The 22,183-nt window shown below is 39.2% G+C and overlaps 1 protein-coding gene across 1 annotated transcript in view; it reads left to right on the top strand.

Moving 5' to 3' along the window:
- Nucleotides 1–7,586: 7,586 nt before the first annotated feature.
- FMR1NB (FMR1 neighbor) overlaps nt 7,587–22,183 on the top strand; it is a 32,089-nt gene continuing 17,492 nt past the window's right edge. Inside the window, 2 exon segments of the mRNA XM_087859640.1 lie at nt 7,587–7,936; nt 20,279–20,398. Coding sequence (XP_087715766.1) covers nt 7,618–7,936; nt 20,279–20,398 — 439 coding nt within the window. The 5' untranslated portion in view covers nt 7,587–7,617.

The following is a 22,183-nucleotide window of genomic DNA, read 5'->3' as shown; positions in this document are numbered from 1 at the left end:
TGTCCTAAAAAGGTTTACGGAACAGGAGAGTGATGTGGAAGCAAGAGCAGTGGATGGAATAGAGACATTGTGTATCGGTCAGGGATCTCCAGAGAAACAGAACCCATAAAAACTTATAAAATAGATACAGATTTAGTTTGAGGAATTGGCTTCTGTGATTGCGGGAGCCGGCAGGTTCAGAATTCCTAGGGCAGGCTGTCAGGCTGAAAATGCAGGCTGGAGTTGATACTGCCATCTTGAGGCAGAATTTCGTCTTCAGGGACATTTTAATTTTGCTCTCAAGGTCTCTCAACGAATTCGATAAGGTCCGCCCAGATTACTGAGGGTAATGTCCTTTACTTGAAGTCAACTGGTCGTAGATGTTAAGCCACAGCTATAAACTACTTCCACGGTGACCCCCAGACTAGTGTTGGCTGGAATGACTAGGTCCTCTAGCCTGGCCAAGTTGACCCCGAAAACTAACCGTCACACCTAGTTTCAGAGTTAGAACAGAGAGCTTTTGTTGATTGACTGCGTGGGGATTGAAAACTATGTAGCACTCAGAGAAGACCCCCAGATTTCCCACTTTAGCAACCGGATAAAAGGGAGTACCTCTGATTGAGATAGTGAACACTGGAGAAAGTGCAGGTTTGTGGTGGATAATCATTCAATTTGGGATGTGAGCAGTTTGAAGGGCTGTGAGTCAGCCAAGCAGAGGGGCTTCAGTGGGGCTCGGGAGAGAGATGTGAACTGCGGTTTTGTAAATAATCAGGACGTAATGGCAAGTCAGCTGCAGGAGTGTATGTGATCCTTTGGGGGGACAGTGTAGAGTGAGGAAGGAAAGAGAAGAAGGCCTAGCAGAGGGCCCAGCACCAAAGAGAGAGACTGCTTCCTGAAGGAAGGAACAGATTTATTGTCATCATTTATACTGTAGCCTTTACGGAGCCAGCAGAGGTATTTCCATAGGAAGAATCATTTGGCTGCAGTAAGCAGGGTGGGTTAGAACTGTGAGACCCTGTTGGTTGAGAGATCTCTCAGGAAACTTTTGCTGGTCAAGGGAAGAAGTAATGCAGGTCTAAGCTAGGACTCTTTAAGTAGAAATAGAAAGGAGGAATGGGACTGAGGAGTATTTTGAAGCAAAATCAACAGGCATCTAATTGGACATGAGGGATAAAGAATCCAAGATAACCCAGAGGTTATCAATCAAAGGGATCCAAAGGATGAGAACATCCACAGGAAAAAGGAAGTCGGGAGCAGGTATTGGTTTGGGAGAAGAAGATTGAAAGGTCGGGTTCGTACATACTTCGGGGTGTGGCAGAATATTTATCCCTGGCTTGCAAACATACCATATCTATCATGTCCTTCCATTCCTCTGGGTCTCTGTTCGGCCTCCTCCATGAAAAAACAAACAAACAAACAAAAAAAAAAACCTTTCCCATCTTATTGGCCTGAACATTTTCTATTCAATCTTCAAAACTTAAATTAAATGTCACTTTTCAGTAGCTTTCACTGACAACTTTAGGCTGAATTATTTGCCCTCTCATCTGTGCTCCTACCGCACCCTGTTCATATCTTTGTTTTTAAGAGCATTCATCACATTGTGTTATAATTGCATTTTATATGCCTGCTTCTCACACTTAAGTGCAAATCCCAGAGCCCAGGGCCTCTGACTTATTCCATCTGGTTCTCCCAGAAGCAACAACATTGAACTTGCTTTGTTGATCTCCAGTTTGGAGTTCAGGACAGGGGTGAGGCTAGATATATAAAGATGAAAGCCTCACCGACAAGGAGTGACCACTGAAAAAATGAAAATAACTATATCACTCAGGAAAAAAAAACAGCACAAATAGGTAGCCATGGGCTAAATCTCAGGGAATACCTACATTAGCCAATGGGCTAGGGATTCAAAGGATGTGAGAATTGTGCTCTGTCATAGCAATTACCATTAAAATATATTTATTCAGTGACTACCATGTGCCCTGTAGGCACTAAAAATACATCAATAAATAAGCCAGATCCCTGTTCCCATAGAGCTATAGCACTGTAGGGACACGTAGCTTCCCTCACGGAAGGAGGAAAGTTAAGAGTTTCAAATGCTGCAAAGTGTTTGAGGAGGAGAAATACTTCAGTGCCCTTCTGATTTGAAAACTGGAAGGTGAAGGAGCCATGCAGCCAGTTTCATTGTGAGGATAATGGCCGAGAATTGTGATGGAAAGGAAGTCAGAGAAGTAGAGGATAGAATTTTCTAGAATGTACTAGGCCCTTGAGATGCAGAAAATGAAACAGATGGTATAATCAAATAACATGAGCTCCAAAACAGAGGAGACTGACCGCAAACACTGAAACCATGGTCTGGGGTAGCAAAGGGATCTAAGGCATCTACTGACCCCTTCTCTTCACCTGGAAGTGGAAGGAGGAGCAGCGTCCACCACAGAGAGTTTTCAGGACAGTGATGAACCCAGGAAGGGTTAATCAGTAGGAAGCTAAACTTGAGCTCACTCAAGGGGCGGGAAAGCAGGGAAAAGGAAAAGTGTAACGATTTGGCATAGTTTCTCTGCATTAGGATGGAGATGTAGGGATGCCTGGATGGCTCAGTTGGTTAAGCATCTGCCTTCGGCTCAGGTCATGATCCCACAGTCCTGGGATGGAGCCCCACATCAGGCTCCTTGCTCAGCAGGGAGCCTGCTTCTCCCTCTGCCTGCTGCTCCCCCTGCTTGTGCTCTCCCTCTCTCTGACAAATCAATCAATCAATAAATAAAATATTTTTTTAAAAAAAGGATGGAGATGTAGGATTCTGTACGACAGGAGGCACAGCGGAAGGAGCTGGTAGAGTGAGTCAGAAGTGGAATGTGCCTGGGTGGCAGTAGCCTTGATCTGGCTGGGTGTGAGGCTACTGAAGGGGACAATGGCTTGCTCTTTGCTCAACATCCAGTCTTTGGGGGTTTGCCTTCTATACTACAGAAGTTACAAAGCTAAAAACTACATTTCCTAGATTACCTTGCAGACAGGGTTTTTGATATGATTTCGGTATGACCAATTAGACAAAAACTATACTATGCTTGAATTCCAAACTGAGCCAAAGGGGGAGCAAAGCGTCATATGCAGGGCACTCATTTTGCTGGTGAGGGTCTGGAGTCAAGAGTTCCGGCAGCAAGTTCCCAATCCCCAGATCCCAGCTAAAGTTGCATTTTCCTAGAACCATCAGTTTTAGAAAAGACTTCCTAAGCCCCAGTCTTCCAACTAGAGCAAAGGCAGCAGTTCCTTTCACTGGATGACAAGCATATCTCACACCAGATACACTGGAGTGGATTGTTTTTTAACACCTCCCTCTTCCATACGACACAATGACTTTCAGGAATAATCATTAAATGAAATGAATAAACATAAATGGCCAGAAAAAAATGCAGACAGTGTGAAAATTTTCTTTTATTGAACTTCATATATAAAATTATACCAGAAGTATTCATAAATAATAAAATAAATATTAGAATTTGAATGCAAAAAAAGAGAAGAAAAACAATGGGTTAATTTAATAATGGGGGAAGGGGAACAAACTTACATCTGTATATTGGTCTGTTGCAGTAATGAATAATAACATTCTAGTTTAATAAAAATCAAATAACAAATAAGAACAGCAATGTACAAGGAAGGATCCATCTCAATTTTAAAGATTTTCAAATTCAGTAAAATCGTTCATGAATGAACTATTATTTTTCATGTATGAGCTAATGTTTACACTTACTAAACAACCACAAGTATTGGAGACATGAACTGTACCTGAAGTGACCTTACATGATTTTAAACTGTAATGAACTTATTCTCAAATATTGTTGGGGCCAATGGGTGTTAGGGATTGCCCAACTGGGAGTTCTTTAAAACTGGAAGTTCTCCAACTTAACTTCCATGTAAATACAATGTTGATTAAAGGATATGTAATTCAAATGTGCTGAATTGAAGCTTACACATCTATTATTACAACTCAACAGTAGTCCCAGCAATTTGTTTAGAACATAGTCCAATAAATGATTTTTTTTCCAAAAATAAGCCAGACAGAGAAAGCAAAGACTTTGTGGTATCGTTTATATGTGGAATCTTAACTTTTTAAAAAAGTCAAACTCATAGAAATAGAAAGAGAGATTAGAAAACTGATTGCCAGGAGCTGGAAGGTGGGGGAGATAGGGAGAGGTTAGTAAGAAGAGTATAAGCTTTCAGCTATAAGATGAATAAAGTCTGAGGATCTAATGTGACACATGGTGACCCTAGTTGATAACACTGTATTATATCATTGAAATTTGCTAAGAGAGTAGAACTTAAATGTTCTCACCAAAAAAAGAAAGAAAGAAAGAAAGAAAGAAAGAAAGAAAGAAAGAAAACAAAAGATAGAGCTAAATATGCAAGGTAATGGATGTCTTAATTAACTAGATAGAGGGAATCCTTTCACACTGTATATGCGTATCAAATCACTATGTGTACATTTTAAATATCTTACACTTTTTTTAGCAATTATACCTTAATAAAGCTGAAAAAAAGAGGTTGGTCTAATAGAACAATGAAATCATATCTTGAAAACCTAGTATGACACCACCTAAGAGAAAACACCCTGTGAGTTCGAGGTGCTGTCTTGCAGGATGTGTCCTGCGCTCTGAACTAGGGCCAATCAACATACAGCATGGTTTCTTCCATAACCAGACGCATAAGGCTGAGAACTAAGGGGTGGTGGTGAGAAATACCTAATGACCCACTTGCAAAAATTTTGCACTTTACTTCTCATTCTCACAACTCTGGTTTCTGCTATGTTTGGAAGCTTATTATCTAAGAGAGGACTATTTCTTTCAGGGAACACAACAATGGTTCCACTGAACTAGAATTTGGGACTGCCGCTTCATGCCACTAGGCAAAGCAGCAAAAAAAAAAAAAAAAAAAAAAAAAAAGAGAGAGAGAGAGAGAGAGAGAATTGCTATGTTGGCTAGGGTGATTGATCCTGACCACCATTAAGTACTAGACTAGTAGTATACTACATTATAGGATTGAACTACACTGTGTTTCCATTTCCCTACTGAGACATCCTTTACACTGCTTTCACTAAAACAATGAACATCTTTGTACATGTCTCCTTTGGATGGCAGGATGGATGGCAGGATAGATCCCTAAAAGTGGAATTTCTGCATCGCAGACTATGTGGATATTTAACTTTACAAGTGTTGTCAAATTCCACTCCAACGTGGTTGTACCCACTTACACCTCCACCAGCAATGACTGAATTTCTATTTCTGCATATTCTTATGAATATTTATTAATTTTTGCCAATCTGATGAGCATAAAATGATATCTCATTATTGATTAATTTGCATTCCCGTGATTACCTGAGGTTGAGCATCTTTTCATGGCTGTCTATAGCAATATTTAAAAAATAGTGTCAATTCTCAATTTTCCACAAGAACAGTAGTCACATTCTGAGCAGTGGTAAGTACCACCTCATGGAGCAGTTCTTGTATTCATGCCCATACAACAGATTTTCCTCCCTAATTAGGTCTGGGTTGACTAGTATCAAATTTAGCTCCCTCGAGAATATAGAATGAAAGAGGAAAGCCAGTGCAGAATTTTAAATTGCCATCTGAAAATCTTCAAAATGGACACTTCACATGGCTTTTTGTGTCCCCAATCTGGAATTAGTCTTATGTAATCCAGGGACTGCTCAGGCATAATCTTAGGGATTTTGTCCCTCTGAGTTCCAGTTAGTAATTTCGGTTTCTAAAGGCATAACGTGGCTTGCTTCGGAGTACTGCAGCGTTTTAGAACTGCCATGCCTTGCCTGTCTACAGCAACCCCAAATGCTTCTGTCCAGGACAAATCACAGCAAGCCAGAGCTAGAAGGAACCTTCATCATCAGGCTGCCCATAGCCCATAATTTGCAGAAGGGGAATCTAAGTCTCAGAGAGCATAACCTGTGAAGTGCTCAAGAACTGAGTGCCCAACCTGTGTGCTCTAGCTTAATCCCCTGAGCCCTCAGGGTGGTTGCGTGGTGCCTGGTCACACGATCATTTTCCACAGGTGCTATGACATGAACAAGGTTGCTGTTGGGAGGCAATTTTTCATGGGTCTCTCAAGTTTCTGCGTGTCTCAGGGGAGCTTTCGTCTTTTGTCCCTGACCCAGTTGTCTTGCATCTTCTGCCAGCACCCATGAAACTGCAGCAGCCTACCTTGTTACTCGCAAGTAGGGTAAAATCTCAGGTACTTCAGTCTCTCAACGTTGCAAACAGTAGTTTCAGAAGCTGTTAATAGTGTTTTGGGGGGCAGCTGTCCTCCGGTTAGTTTGGGAAAAGCTGAGGCAAAAAAAAAAAATTATAAAAAATACAAGGAAGGAAAAGCAGGTTTTTTTTCTTGTCAGATCCTTTAAGACACTAAAGAGCATTATGAATTGCTCCTGGATGTGGGGGTGGGGTCGAGTGGGCTAAGTGTCAAGAATTAATTGCATAGAAACCTTCCTCCCTCCTTCGCCCTTTGGACTGCCTATTAACACTGGAAAGAACAATAGAATAAAATCAGTAGAAAACCATTTGGAAAGCCAGAGTAAAATATTGTAAGACTAAGGATAGAAATGCAGTCGAGAGGGGCAGTTTTCACATCCTTTGAAAACTGGAATGAGGTAAGCTGCAGGTAAGCCAGCATCCACTACATGGTCCTTTTGCAGATGGGCCCAAACCACGCAAGCTACTGGGATTTTGCCCTAGGGTCAGATTTTAGAGTCAAAAGGGGGCTTAGACACGATGCTAACTCTCTATTTACACATTGCAGCACTGAGGCCCAGTAGGAAGGCATTTAGGGCCACCCGAGTCGTTGGTGGCAAATGATGGGAATAAAATCTAAGTGCTCGGAGACACTCTTCAGTGTTCCTCACACATTCTCTGTCCTCACGTTGTCCTGTTTCATTTATTTGTAACTAAACCTTAAAATCTCTGAAGGCAAATACCATCTCGCTCCACTAAAAGCTCTAGTGCAGTGGAACAACCTACCGGTAGAATGATCTACCGTGTTCGCTGGTCACCACGCACGTACAGCGCTGCGCAATCCAGCTTCCGGCCGTGGTGGATACGCGGCATACCGGCTCTGTCCAGTACGGTCGCTGTGAGCAATGTATGGCTACGGAGCACCCGATACGTGACTACTGTGACCGAGCAACTGGTTCCTGAATTCCGTTTAATTTTAATTAGTTGGAATTTACATTTAAACAGCCACATTTGGCTAGTGGCTACCGCAGGGACTAAGGATGGTGGCTGTGGAGTACGGGGCGCGTCACAGGGCTGAACCTGAGGAAGAACGAGTCGCCAAGGCTGGAGTCTGAATTCCCGCGAGGTGTTTGGTTGATCGGCGATAAGCAGTCACGCCACAGACGCAGGCCTCAGGCCGCACGCCTTCATTCAAGGGCATTTCACAAGCAGTAGAAGGGCCAGGCCTTGAGCGGGGGAGGGGGCATAAGACCCCCTGACGGCCGTTAAAAAGGGGCGGGGCCTGGCGTCAACGGCTGGCACGTGCAGCTGAGGGGGGCCACGTCAGCGTCAGCGTCACCGCCGCGGGGGCTTCTGGGTCACGGGTCGGCGGCACCGAGGTGTCACTTCAGCGAGGCAGCGGCCCGGAGCCATGCCTTCTGAGCGGAGATCGATGCGGGGGAGGACTCGGTCGAAGTCCAGGGTCCTGCAGGGGATCCGCGCCAGGCTGCTAAGTTGTGAGGCGGGGTGCAGTGCCGATAACCCGGCGATCGGGTCGCACCCGGGGGGCAGCATCCCCGGGCGCCGGGCCGTCATGGCGGCCACGCCTCAGCCCGGCTGGCAGGCGTCTCTGCGCGGCCTCCGGGCTGAGACGCGCCCTTCTCTGGTGAAGATGTGGGCCCGCAAGCGCTTCGGGCTGCTCTTGCTCGCCATCTGGATGTTGCTTTTGCTGTGCTACTACCTGAACACCGGTGAGTGGCCGTGGCCAGCCTCTGCCAAGCCAGGCGGTTGCGTTCCGCCCTCCCGCCCGCTGCTGCGCGCTTCCCCCGGCCTCCGACTTCTGCCCGCTTCATCGCCTCGCACGCGCCCCTCAGAGCCCCTCGGAAAGCCCTTCCCTCCCCAGCCCCTTCATCACGACCTGCCCTCCCCGACTTCCCCCACACAAAATTCTGACCCCCCTCACCCCCCTGCCTTTTTGCAAAAAATGGAGGTGAATTTCACCTCAAGTAAAATGGACTGTTTTGTGATGAGCTAGTCGGTGGCATTTAGTCTATTTCAACGTGGCAAAGCCACCACCTCTGCCTACTTCCAAAATGTTTTCCTCACCCCAAGTTGAAACCCGCACTCGTTCGTAAAGCAGTTAGTCCTCATCTCCCAGCCCCTGGCAACACCAAGCTGCTTTCTGTCTCTGTGGGTTGACCTTTGGCAGACATTGCATATAGAGGTAACCTAGAATATCTGTGCTTTTGTATCCAGCTTATTTTACTTAGCATAACATTCTTGAGATTTATGCCTGTTGTAGCACGCATCAGCACTTCATTTCATCTTAATGGCTGAATAATATTCCATTGCATGAATATACTGCATTTTGTTTATCCATTTATCACTTGATGGGCATTTGGGTTATTTCCAGTTGTTGGCTATTACTAATAATATTGCTGTGAATATTCATGTCCAAGTTTTTGTGTCAACGTGATTTTAGTTCTCTTGGGCATATACCTAGGAGTGGAATTGCTGGGTCAAATGGGAATTCCATGTTGAATTTTTGGAGGAAGTCCCAAACTATTTTACAAAGTGACCAAATCATTTTACATCCCCACTAACAATGTACGAAGGTCGCAATTTCACCAACATTTGTTACCCACACCCCCTTTTCGATTATCACCATCTTAGTGGGTATAAGTGGTATCTTATTGTGGATCTCATTAGCATTCTGTAAAGACTAATGATATTGAGTGTCTTTTCATGTGCTTTTGGACATTTGTGTATCTTCTTTAGAGAAATGTCTGTTCAAGTTCTTTGACCATTTTTAACTGAATTTTTTGTGGTTTTGTTATTGAGTTGTAAGAGTTCTTTTTATATTCTGGATATATGATTTATACATATTTTTCCCATTCTGTAGGTTGTCTTTTTACTTTCTTGATAATTTTTTTTGATGCACAAAAGTTTTTAATTTTGAGGAAGTCCAATTTATCTGTTTTTTTAATTTTTAATTTTGTCACTTGTGCTTTTGGTGTCATATCTAAGAATCCATTGCCAGATCTAAAGTCATAAAGATTTCTTTCTTTTTTTTTTTTACAATGATTTTTTATTATATTATGTTAGTCACCATACAGTACATCCCCGGTTTTCGATGTAAGGCTCGATGATTCATTAGTTGTGTATAACACCCAGTGCACCATGCAATATGTGCCCTCCTTACTACCCATCACCGGTCTATCCCATTCCCCCACCCCCCTCCCCTCTGTAGCCCTCAGTTTGTTTCTCATAGTCCATAGTCTCTCATGTTTCATTCCCCCTTCTGATTACCCCCCCTTTATAAAGATTTATTTCTATGATTTCTCTAAAGTATTTTATGGTTTTAGCCCCTCTATTTAGGTTGTTGATGCATTTTGAATTAATTTTTGTATATGGTGTGTGTTAGGGGTCCAACTTCATTCTTTCTACATGTGGATATCCAGTTGTCTCAGCACCATTTGTTGAAGAGACTATTCATTCCCCATTGAGTGGTCTTGCCACCCTTGTTGAAAAGTAGTTGACCATAGATTTATGGGTTTATTTCTGGACTCCTAAGTTCTTTTCTGCTGGTCTGTGTATCTATGCCTATGCCAGTACCATCCCTCTTTTGATTACTGTAGTTTTGTGGCAAGTTGAGAAATTGGGACTAATGAGTTCTCCAGTTTTGTTCTTTATTCATAACATTTTAAGCATTCAAGGCCCCCTTGTAATTCCATATAAATTTGAGAATCAGCTTTTCCATGTATGCAAAAAAGCCACTACAGTTTTGATAGGGATTGCAATGAATCTGTAGACCACTTTGCGCAGCCGTGCCATCTTAACAATATTAAGTCTTTCAATCCATGAACATGAGATGTCTTTCCATTTATTTATGTCTCCTTTAATTTATTTCAGCAATGTGTTGTAGTTTTCAGGAAACAAACCTTTAACCTCCTTGGTTAAATTTTATTCCTAGATATTTTGTTCTTTCGAATGTTATTGTAAATGGAACTGTTTTCTTAATTTCCTTTTTGGATTTTTCATTGCTGGTGTATAGAAGCACAATTGATTTTTGCATGTTGATCTTGCAAATTCAGCAAAGTTGCAGGGTACAAGATCAACATGCAAAAATCAAAGTACTAGCCTCCATCTCCCCCTCTCTTAAAGCTCTTCTACCTCTAACCTCATCTTACCAATCCCCCTTTACCTCATCTCTCAAATTCCTTTCTCCATCACCTCCCTTCACAGAGACCTTTCTTTGCTAACTTCCCTACACCAAGGCCTTCCCTTCTTTTATGGTTGCTCTCCCTGCCTCCTCTACTCCCACAGTTGACTTCCCTCATTTACCTCCTCCCTTGAAGGCCTCCTTCCCTCAAGCCCTTTCCCAAAGTAGGAATTTCCCTCTCCTCACATTAACACTAAACTTTCACCTCCCTCACTGCTCAAAAGTTCTTCACTTTCTTATATTATGTTAGTCACCATACAGTACATCCCTAGTTTTTGATGTAAAGTTCCATGATTTATTACTTGCGTATAACACCCAGTGCACCATGCAATACGTGCCCTCCTTAATACCCATCACCGGTCTATCCCATTCCCCCCACCCCGAAGCCCTCAGTTTGTTTCCCAGAGTCCATAGTCTCTCGTGGTTCATTCCCTCTTCTGTTTACCCCCCCTTTCTTCTTCCCTTTCTTCTCCTACCGATCTTCCTACTTCTTATGTTCCATAAATGATATTAACATTGTATGTCAACTACACTTCAATAAATTTTTTAAAAGAAAAAAAAAGTTCTTCTTAACTTTTAATCAAGGTCTTTTCATTGTTCACCTCACCACAATGACTTTCCTTTGCTCACCTTACAGGCCTCCTCTCCCCTCACTCAAAAGCCCTTCTTCTTTTTTATTTTTTTTTTAGGTTTTTTTTGTTTTGTTTTGTTTTGTTTTATTTTTGCAAATGACACTACAGATAAAAGACTGGTATCCAAGATCTACAGAGAACTTCTCAAACTCAATACTCAAAAGCCCTTCTTTATCTCACAAAGCCCTTTATTCCCCTTACTCGAGGTCTTCACTCCACCTCCCTTTGAAAATGCTTTCATTCACTAACTTCACACTGTCCTCTCTCTTACTTTCACAAAGCCCTTCCTTCCCTCAGTCAAAATCCTTCTCTTACCTCCTTATTTACCCTCCTTCAGGCCTTCTTCACTCACTATCCTCTTAGAGGCCTCTTTCAGCCCTCCGAAGACCCTCCTTCTCCCCACTCACAGGTTTCTCCTCCTTCACCACTCAAAGGTACTCTCTCCTTCTGCCCCAGAATCTTCTTTTCCTCCTACTCAGTGGTCTTGCTGCCTCACTTTCCTCACTCAAAGTCTTTCCCACCTCCTTCTCCAAATATTTCTTGTCCCTCACTCAAATACTTTTCCTTTCCCCACAGCCTTCTCTCCTTAGCTCCAGGTTGGCCTTCTCTAAAGTACCTTCTCTACCTTACCCCCCTGGCCTGCCCTCCCTCCCAACTTCCTCTCAGTGGTGTTCTGTCTCCTCATCTGCATGAAGGCCTTGGCTTTCCCACAGTCTTTCTCCCTCCCTCAAGCTCCAGCCTCAAGCCCAAAGCCCTTCCACCATCCCCACCACTAATCTCAATGACTTCTCTTTCCTTGCCTGCTCCAGGGCCTCCCAAAGCCCTTCCACCATCCCCACCTCTAATCTCAATGACTTCTCTTTCCCTGCCTGCTCCAGGGCCTTCCATCCCCCCAACCAAGGTCCTCCCACAGTCAAAGAAAGAGGCAAAAATTGGGCAGAGGCATTGTAAGTAAATGGAACAGAGACCTCTTATACTATGTCATAAGTTTGTGGTTTGTAACTTTTGGTGAGGGATGAAATTCAAAGTTAAATAAAGTATATGCTGTGCATTCTTTTATCAGCTAATTTACACAAGTTGGGGAAATATAATTTTTGCTCTTTCACAAATATCTTAAAATACTTTTTAAATGATTGCTTGCAAATCATATTACTTCAAATTATTCATATTTATTTTTCCTTCTATTCATCTAAAATACCAAAGTATTTCTGAATTACTTTTACTGTATTTGTAAATGTTAGTTACAAATACATTTGAGAGCCTTACAAACTGAGAGCTTTTTCATTCTCTGAAAAAGTAAGTTAAAAAACAAAACTATAAATTGTACATCATTTTTTCTTAGTCCATGATTTCTTCATTTTCTATTTCTATTTTGAGTAGAACTCTCACCAAAAAAGAATACTGTTATTCAGTGTGATTTCTTTATTTCCATGGGGACTTTTTCCAATATAGGTTTAACATGTTTTCTCCTAAAATAATCCATGATTCATTCTTTATATTGTCAGATTTCCCAGATTCCCAGGAGGTGATATGTGACTGGATGGATTAAGTATCATTTTGCATTTTAAATGATTTAACTTAATTAATTTAACTAAATGCAGTGTGTTATGGGTTGAATTGTGTCCCTTCCAGAAAAAAAAGTTAAAATTTTAAACCAAAGTACCTCACAATGTGACCTTATTTGGAGAAAAGTTCTTTATAGAGGTAATCAAGTTAAAATGAAGTGAGCCCTAATCCAATATGACTGGTGTCCTTATAAAAAGGGGAAATTTGGGCACACAGTTAGACTTTGGTAGAGGAAAGACCAAATGAATAGACACAGGGAGAAGACAGCTGTCTATAAGCCAAGGAGAGAGGCAGGCTTTTTCTCCCAGCCTTCAGAAGGAACCAATCCTATTGACATCTTGATTTTAGACTTCTAGCTTCCAGAACTGTGAGACGATAAGTTTCTGTTGTTTAAGTCACCCAGTTTATGGTGCTTTGTTTCAACAACCCAAGCAAACTAATACACACTGAAGAGTAAAATAATGTGGCCATGGCCTGGAGTATTATGGTGAAAACAGGTTACATGGTCCTAGAGCTAAAGTTCCCCTTCTCCTTCCTAGACAGACCCTTCTGATTTCTCTTAGACTTAATGTCACCAATGGAATTTGAAGTTGAAGGACTTGAGGTAGCTCTGGAATATCTCTAGTTTTGTATTTTCATTTGGTCTCCAGGCTGCTTTGCTTGTCAGGTTATATTTAGGTAGAAGACATAAAGACTAGTGGCATACAGGATGAGGAGACTAGCAGACTGGGGACTGGGAGTTTGATCCCACCTACTTCACCAATTCTCTGTAACCTATTGAATCAGTCCTCATTGCACATCTTTTCCAGGGAGATTTAAAAAATAAAACAAGAAGTAAAGATTGACTAATAGGTCATATTTTCAAAATACTTTAGCTCCATGGAAAAAACATGTGACTAGTTTCTGTATTATTATATTAGAATACTTCACTTATCTCCTATCTTGGGGAATGAATGAGGCAGCGTATATTGAAAGAAGGTCTGGCTATCTGCCATGTACCTCATTAAACATCAAGCTTGCTCTTGCCTTAACCATTTGTGCATGTGTGCTCTGAATTAGGAGTTGAGAGACCCAAGTTGTCTTGATTCTGCCGCTGACATGCTGTGTAACCTTTGATAAGTCACTTTACCTCTTCAGGTTTCAGTTACCTTCTCTAAAAATTGAGATTTCCTAGATGAGTGTTTCTCCTGCCTCAGTCATTTGTATAACACCTGCACAGTTCTTGATTATCTTAATGTTACCAGTTCTCCATATTTTGTTAAATTGCCCCACTTTTTTACATAAATATATTTATTTTAGAAGGAAACTGTAGCACAATTATAAATTGAAAACTGGTCATATTTGCTATTAAGATAATTATTTTAAAAAATAAATATCCTGAAAACAAAGTAATGTTATTAAATTTAAAATTATAAGCAATAAAAATAAACAATGAGGGACATATGACAAAATACTCATTTTACATTGTACTAAGCACTTCATTTATGACTTCATTTAATCCTTACAATCCTTCAAAATAAATATTACCCCCATTTTGCAGATGAGTAAACTAAGGCAAAGAGAAGTTTACTGATTTGAAGTTCACCAGCTAGTATGTAGCAGAGCCAGAATGCAAATTTGTGTCTATTTGAGGCCAAAGCCCAGAAAGACTGACCCTCATCTATGAAAGCCCCAGCAGAATCTTGTCCAACGTGATACCATTAGCCACTGCTCCCATTCTGTCTCCTCACTCTTTAATCCAGTTCCTTATCTGAGAGATCTCCCTGCAGAGCAGGGCTGGCAACATAATTCACATAATGAAAATGCAAGGTCCCTTGTTCAAAATTTATTACACATTTCAAGATGATAGCAGAACATTGAACCAAGAGTAGGGTCCTTCTAAGAGCCAGACTATAGATTGCACAGGTCTCATACCCATGGAACCTGCAGCTTTGAGTCTGTTTTTGTTTTTCTGAAATGTAGTTAGATTTTCAGTCTTTTTTTGTAACAGGGAAATTAAAAAATAAAAATCATTGTGATGGGGAAACATGGTTCTTTACCATTTCTTGCTGCCTTTTAAGGAAGCTGGATCCTAATCTTTTGCTTGCTGAGCATGTTAATGAGTGTACAGATGCAAATTAGAGGCAGAGAAGATGGAGTTATTCTGCCTATGAAAAGCAATGCTGGAGGGGAAAGAGTCTAGAGCCTAATAGGGTGAAGAGGAAGATCTGGGAAGACTTGGGTGAGGGCTGATTGGAGATTTTGGAGAGAGGGAAGGACAGTTGAATTGCTCCCAAGGATGAAAGAACAGAGGTGTTAAGGGGGATTTTATAAAGGTTTGCCATATGGTGAGTTATGTCAACCTTGTTTGGTGTCATGGTAGTTTTGATATCCTAGTCATATATATATATATATATGGAGAGAGAGAGGAAGAGAGAGATAAACAATCATATATTTCTTTCTACACTTATAAAGTAAATACATAAATAGCAAAAAATAAATACATCTATAAATATTCAACTGTGTTCCTCCTAAAATCAATTCATGTAATGCTGTTGATACTCATACCACACTTTGGGAAATACTGCTCAAGGTAATTTGTAACTAATTGTCTTTCAGTGTAGGGAAGAAACTAGTGGTAGAGTGCAGGTTAAATATACTGGAGAATTTTGGTTCAAGCTGCCACTCGTGGTGCCTATCTGAGTAAAATGTTTAATTTTACTCTATTTCAAATGCTCATTGAACTGACCAAAAGATCTATAACGGTTGAAAACTAAGAGAACCAAGAAGGGTTCCATCTGCCATCAACATGCCAGAAATTTGGAGGGATTTCTGAAATATAGAGAGGAGGCCAGGCCAGACACTACTGAGAAAAGTTGCAGCAATATGTGTTTTACCTCAGGCTTAGGCCAAACTTATCTGACAGGGGCTGAAGGCTAGGGTACTTTGAGTTGGGGCTTAATCTCTGTCCAGGAGGGGCTCCAGGAAGCACAGAAAGTAGAAGATAACATAGAGTGGAGACTTAGGCCACAATGTGCTACTGCCAGCCAATACTTCCTTCAGATGGTGCACTGACAAGGACAGTCAGTTGGGGAAGGGGGGCACCAAGTGAACAAATGGCAGTTTCTCGTCCTGTCAAAGCCACTTCTAATTGTCGTTCCTTTCCTGTATGGTGTAGGGCAGTGAGCCCTCTACTCTGTTGAAGTGTGCCTGGCAATATTAATCTCATTTTTTGTACCCTGTTCTGGAAGCACTCTTCCAAGCCCTTTGTGTGCCCAGCTTCTAATCCTTTTGTTAAGCTTAAATATCATCTCAGATAGGCCATCCTCTAGTTAAGTTAAAGTAGGTCCCTTACTTTAAACTGTATTGGTATCCACTTTCTTCACAGCACTCATTACAATTTGTAATTATTTGTTAGTTTACTTATTTTTTGTCTGTTTTCTCCACAATATTTTAAGCCCCATGAGGGCAAGGTTCTTATCTGATTTGTTCAGTGGTGTATCCCCCAAACGTAGAATATAGTAGGCATTAAATACATATCTATTGAATAAGTAGGAGTTAGGAAAAAAAAACTGAACAAAATGGGTTATTTTAAATATTGTCAAGATATGTAATATACAGTGAAGATAAAACTGTAATGAATGAATGTTTATGCATAGTGTTAAAATACATAAAACAAATGGTTTAGAAATTCAAGTAGAAATGGACAAAACCACAGTCATTGTGGGAGACTCTAATACATATCTTTTAGTCCTTGACAGATAAAATAAAGATACTGAGCATTTAAATAACACACTTTAGCTTGATTTAACATGTATAATAAAGTTAATATTCATATAATTTCATATCATAAGAAAGTGCCTTACAGGCTGAAAACACACATTCAAGTGTATGTGTATGAAAATTGGTCTCATTAAAATAAGAAAGGATATTTTCATTGATATAAAGGAGATTTAAAAATTATAAATGACTATTATTATGATTCCATCCTAATAATTATTTTGTAAATGGATGATTTTTTAAGAAAATTGAAATTAAAATGGGCTCATGAGCATGAAGTAGTGCAATGTTGCTAAGGAACTATTCCCTCTACAAAATAGAGTCAGACTATTTATGGAGGAGTTTTCCTAAACTTTTAATGGATCAAACATTTCCTATGTTGTTTAAATTGTTTCAGTATAGAAAAAGAGATGGGAAGCTTCCCAGATTATTTTATGAAGCAAATATAAACCCCACACCAAAACCTACAGAGATAGGAGAAAAGGAAATGCAGGCACACTTTACTTAGGAATGTTGATCCACAAATCCTACATAAAGTGTTAGCACTTGTGCACTTCAGGAATGCAAGAATATTTTAATATTGGAAAATATATTAATATTCAACTGTTAATAGGCAGAGGGAAGTATGATTGTAACAGTAAATATTAACAGCACTTGATAAATCCCACTTCCATTCTTGATTAAAAATGAAACAAAATAATAAAAGAAAATTTGTAGTAAGCCAGGACTAGAGGAATGCATTCTTAATTTAAAATAAAAAAGTATCTATCCTAAACCAGCAGCCAAAGATTTACTTAATGATGAAACACTAGTGCATTCCCATTAAAGTCAGGACTGACTGTAGGATGCCCATTATCATATGTTTTTCACCATAGTTTCAGAAGTTCTAGCAATGCAGTGAGAGAAGAAAAAGAAATGAGCCCTTAGTATTGGAAAGAAAGGAGGCAAAACCATCTATATTTAGTGATAATATGATTGTATAGATCTGGAATGAAACCAAAGAACAGTGGAGATCTAATGAGAGTCAAATAAGGTAGTAAATCAGAATATACATGAACCAAAATCAATAGCTTTCTTACATACCAACAGTAAATCAGCTAGAAAATGTGATGAAATAGATTATATTTGCATAGGAAAATATATATGATATAAGGGAGTAAACATAGTAAGAGAGATATGGGACCTGTATGAATATAACTATAAACCTTACTCAGAGAGAGAAGAAGAGAGTTGAATGAGTGGAGAAAACAAACCTATTATTGGGTGAGAAAATTTTGTACAATTATCACTTCTCTCCAAATGTGTTGACATATAACTGAATTCATGCTTAGCACATGAGACATACAATAAATGTTTTTTAATGAATGTTAAATAACTGAACATCATTATAATAAAATATTAGATTTTTTGACTTGATAAAATGATTCTAAGCTTCATGTAAAAAAACTCTTCAGAGTTAAGAATAAAATTTTGATAATGAAGACTAATGAAAGGATTGCCAGATCAGTTATTAAAACATATAACAATGTAAGATAATTATAACAGTGGTGGTATTGGTGTGTGAACACATAGATTTATGGAACAGAGTAGAAAAGTCAAGAATCAGATTTATAACTGTTTAATGACCTAGAATATGATGGTGGTATCATAAGTAGGGAAGGATGGATTTAATGTATTTGGAGATCTAGAAAAAAAGCGTCCCTGCTTCATAATATACTCCAGGTGGATTAAAGATTTAAATTTCAAAAGTAAAACTATCAAAGTGTTAGAAGGAGGGCGCCTGGGTTGCTTAGTTGGTTAAGTGTCTGCCTTCCGCTCAGGTCATGATCCCAGCATCCTGGGATGGAGTCCCACATCTGGCTCCCTGCTCAGCAGGGAATGTACTCCTCCCTCTCCCTCTGCCTCTCCCCCGGCTTGTGCTCTCTCTCTCACTCACTCTCTTTCTCTCTCAAATAAATAAATAAATAAAATCTTAAAAGAAAGTGTTAGAAGGAAGATCGGTAGGAGAAGAAAGGGAAGAAGAGGGAGGGTTAAACAGAAGGGGGAATGAACCATGAGAGACTATGGACTCTGAGAAACAAACTGAGGGCTTCAGAGGGGAGGGGGGGTGGGGGAATGGGATAGGCTGCTGATGGGTATTAAGGAGGGCACGTATTGCATGGAGCACTGGGTGTTATACGCAAGTAATGAATCATGGAACTTTACATCAAAAACTAGGGATGGTGACTAACATAATAAAAAATATTATTTAAAAAAATAAATAAATAAAATAGTTAATATTTATCCCACAAAAAAAGAAGGAAACATTGGAATTTAGAATGTCTTTCTAAACCTGACCCAAGAGGCAGAAATAGTAAAGGAAGAGATTGATACATTTGATTACATAAGACACTTAAAACTTTTGAACTTCTCAAAAAATCATAAAAAATATAAAGGTAGCTGACTACCTTGAAAAATATTTGTAACATATGTGACAGACTAATAAAGCTTAAGTTCTCTACTATATAACAAATGTATGAAAGATGTAAGCTCACTGATGAATCAAGGTGAAATTAAAACCAAAGAAATACCATTATTTTGCCCATCGAACTGGCAAACAACAATAAAAAGTCTAGGGTGCAAGAAAACTGGTATTTGCCTGCGCTACTGGTAGAAGTGTACTTTCGGACAGCTTTGCTGGAGGGTAGTGTGGCCAAAATCAAGAGCCATTCCTTAATAATTTATCCTAAGGTATTTTTCATAGCTATTTGCAAATCTATAGTTCCAGTGGTAATCATTACAGTGTTTTTTATTTCTTTTTTTCTTTTTATATTGAGGTATAATTGACATATTATATTAGTTTCAGGTGTACAATATGATGATTAGAGATTTGTGTATATTGCAAAATGATCACAATAACTCTAGTTAATATCTGACATCATACATAGTTACAAAATGTTTTTTTCTTGTGATGAAAACTTTTAAGATCTACTCTCTTAGCAACTTTAAATATGCAATACACTACTATTAACTATAGTCACCATGCTGTACATTATATCCCCAGAAGTTATTTATTTTATACCTGGAAGTTTGTACCTTTTGATTCCTTTAACCCAGTTCACCTACCCCTACCGCCTGCCTCTGGCAACCACCAGTCTCTTCTTTGTCTATAAATTCTATTTTGTTTTGTTTTTGTATCTATGAGTTCTATGCAGTGTTCTTTATAATATCAATGTCTTGTGAATAACCTAAATGTCTTTCTATGGGGGAATGGTTAACTCAGTTGTAATAGAGCCATGTAATGGAATACTGGGAAATTATTAAAGATAGTGTTGAAAAATATTGAATGATATGGACAAATCCATGCTACAGGAACAAAGATGGATATACTTTCCTGTGCTATAAGAGGGAATGATGTAAATAAAACTAAAAGCAGTTTGTTTGAAGTATTGAGGAAGAAGGATTAGGAGAGTTTCACAATGTCTAAGGTCTTGATTTTTATCAGTAAATAAAGAAGCCATCAATATATACCAAGAGTTTCTGTGATGGGGTCCGATTTAGTTGCCTTACATACCGTTTCCAAGTTGTTAATTGTTTGGGCCTCTGAATCTTAATGCTGTTTGTCAGAGGCAAGTTCAGTTTTGTAATTCAGATTAAAGCAAAACAATGAGATGTGTTAGCCTATGGTTTAAGCATTTTAAAATTATTTTTTAATTAAAACATTTAAAAAATTTAATACTTAGCTTTTCAGCTTCGCAGCAGAATCACATTCTCATTATTAATAGTACCTAAGCTGTTATGAGATGTAAGTATAATAACTGTTAGCTCTTAGACTTTCCATAATTAATTTAAGTAAAGGGTAATTACTATTAAAGGGTCATAAAAAGTGATGAACACTTTATATGTTGGGATTAATAATTTCACTTTTTCTTAAGGGTTCTCGAATTCTGTGTCTCCAAGTGAACGTATTCTGTGGAGCAGTGAAAATGCTAATGGACAATCTCTGGAAAAAAGTTCCATTTGGGAAGCTCTGTTAAAATTTTTCTTTCCAACAAGTAAGTTCTTCGATTTTTTTCCTCCCAATGTCCTCGTTTTGGAAAGAGTAGTTAAATGTTTAGGAGGCAGTGTGGTCTACTGGCATTGGGGTGAGACAGACCTGAGTTTCAATCCTGATTCTGCCCTTTGCCTTAGGCAGTGTAACATCTCTGAACCTCAGTGTCTTCATTGTTAAATGAAAATATTTACCACCAAGAATTGTGAGGATGACCTGAGACTATACTTTTAAGACATTCCATAAATGTTTGTTACTCTTTATGGAAATACTTTTCCTTCACAAATATCTAAACCTTTCACAATTTATCTTAATGGCATTGCCTGAAATTTAGTCATTGACCCAGTGTTGTGAAATCAATGTCTTCTTTAGCATTAATCAGGGAACTGTGTGGCTCTGATGTTATGGAATATACCAGATGTTTTCCCATCTGTTTTAATGATAAAAAGTTCAGATTTCAAGTCACATCATCTTTTTGTGATTCTGTATATAATATGTTTATCAAGCACATGATGACCCCTGAGAATTATTAAACACAAATAAACGTGTTTCATTTTCTACAGCATGTGGTGCCCTTTCAAGGAGAATCTTCAAATAAATTGACATGTGAATTACAAAGATGAAGCTTTTATTAAAAATCATGAGAATTTATTCTAACAAAATTTGATGTACATATATGAGCACAAAATTATATCCATTGTTTAATTTCAGACTCTACCACTTAATTTACTTGTGATCTTGCATAAATCTCTTCACATTTCTCTATATTGGTTTCATCAAGTACAAAACAGGCATTATAACACCTACTACTAATGAGAATAGCAAAATAAATGAGGCCTTAAATAAATTTAAAAACTGCATGGTCAAGTTGAGTGAAGAAGGAGAAATTTGAGGTGTTGCCTGGCTGGCTCAGTCGGTAGAGCATGTGACTCTTGATCTTGGGGTTGTAAGTTCAAGCCTCATGTTGGGCATAGAGTTTACTGTAAAAAATAAAAATAAAAATAGGGATGCCTGGGTGGCTCAGTCAGTTAAGCATCCAACTCTTGATTTCAGCTCAGGTCATGATCTCAGGGTGTGAGATCGAGCTTTGCATGGGGAGTTTGCTTCTCTCCCTCTCCCTCTGTCCCCCACCCCCACTCACGCATACACTCTCTCTCTAAAACAAATAAATCTTTTTAAAAAAAACAATAAAAAATAATAAAATACTTATAAAAAAAGAAATTTGAGAAGGTGGTATGTTGTGAAACTAAAAGAAAAGTTTAGTGAGTGCCAACGTTGGTCATAAACAACAAGAAATGATGATTTAAGCTTTAGAGCTTATGAAGATAACAGACACAAACTGTCCCATAATTACCTCTAATTAACATTATACAAACACTAAAGCCACCTTTAAAAATAGTCAGATAAGAATATCTGCATTTCCAAAATATTCCTTCAACCTGGTGCAGTAAGTTGAGTCAAAATCAATTGTATGAGATGCCCAACAAAATCAGACTGTTCCATTTTAAGAGAAACATTGGACCCAGGGTGATTAAAATCTTTCAAAAACAGTGATTAAATATTTATAAAATGTATATGCTATCTCTTTGAAAAGAATAACTATAAGTTCATAAAATGTGAAATACTTTTAACCAATTTATTTCTTCCCCTGTATAATTGAAAAGGAACACTCTTCCCCCTTAAGCACTAAAAAAAAAGCCTCCCGCTTTGTCATCAGGCTGTTGTTCATAAAAGATTTATCTCTTGCGCATTTAAGTGATAACGTTGAGACAGACTAGCAGGGAAGCTT

The sequence above is a fragment of the Ursus americanus genome, chromosome X, assembly GCF_024610735.1.
Source record: "Ursus americanus isolate L20-20 chromosome X, mUrsAme1.1.p, whole genome shotgun sequence".
In the NCBI taxonomy this organism is placed as follows: Eukaryota; Metazoa; Chordata; class Mammalia; order Carnivora; family Ursidae; genus Ursus; species Ursus americanus.
The sequence above is the reverse complement of the archived record's forward strand: the minus strand, read 5'-3'. Positions and strand labels throughout refer to the sequence as shown.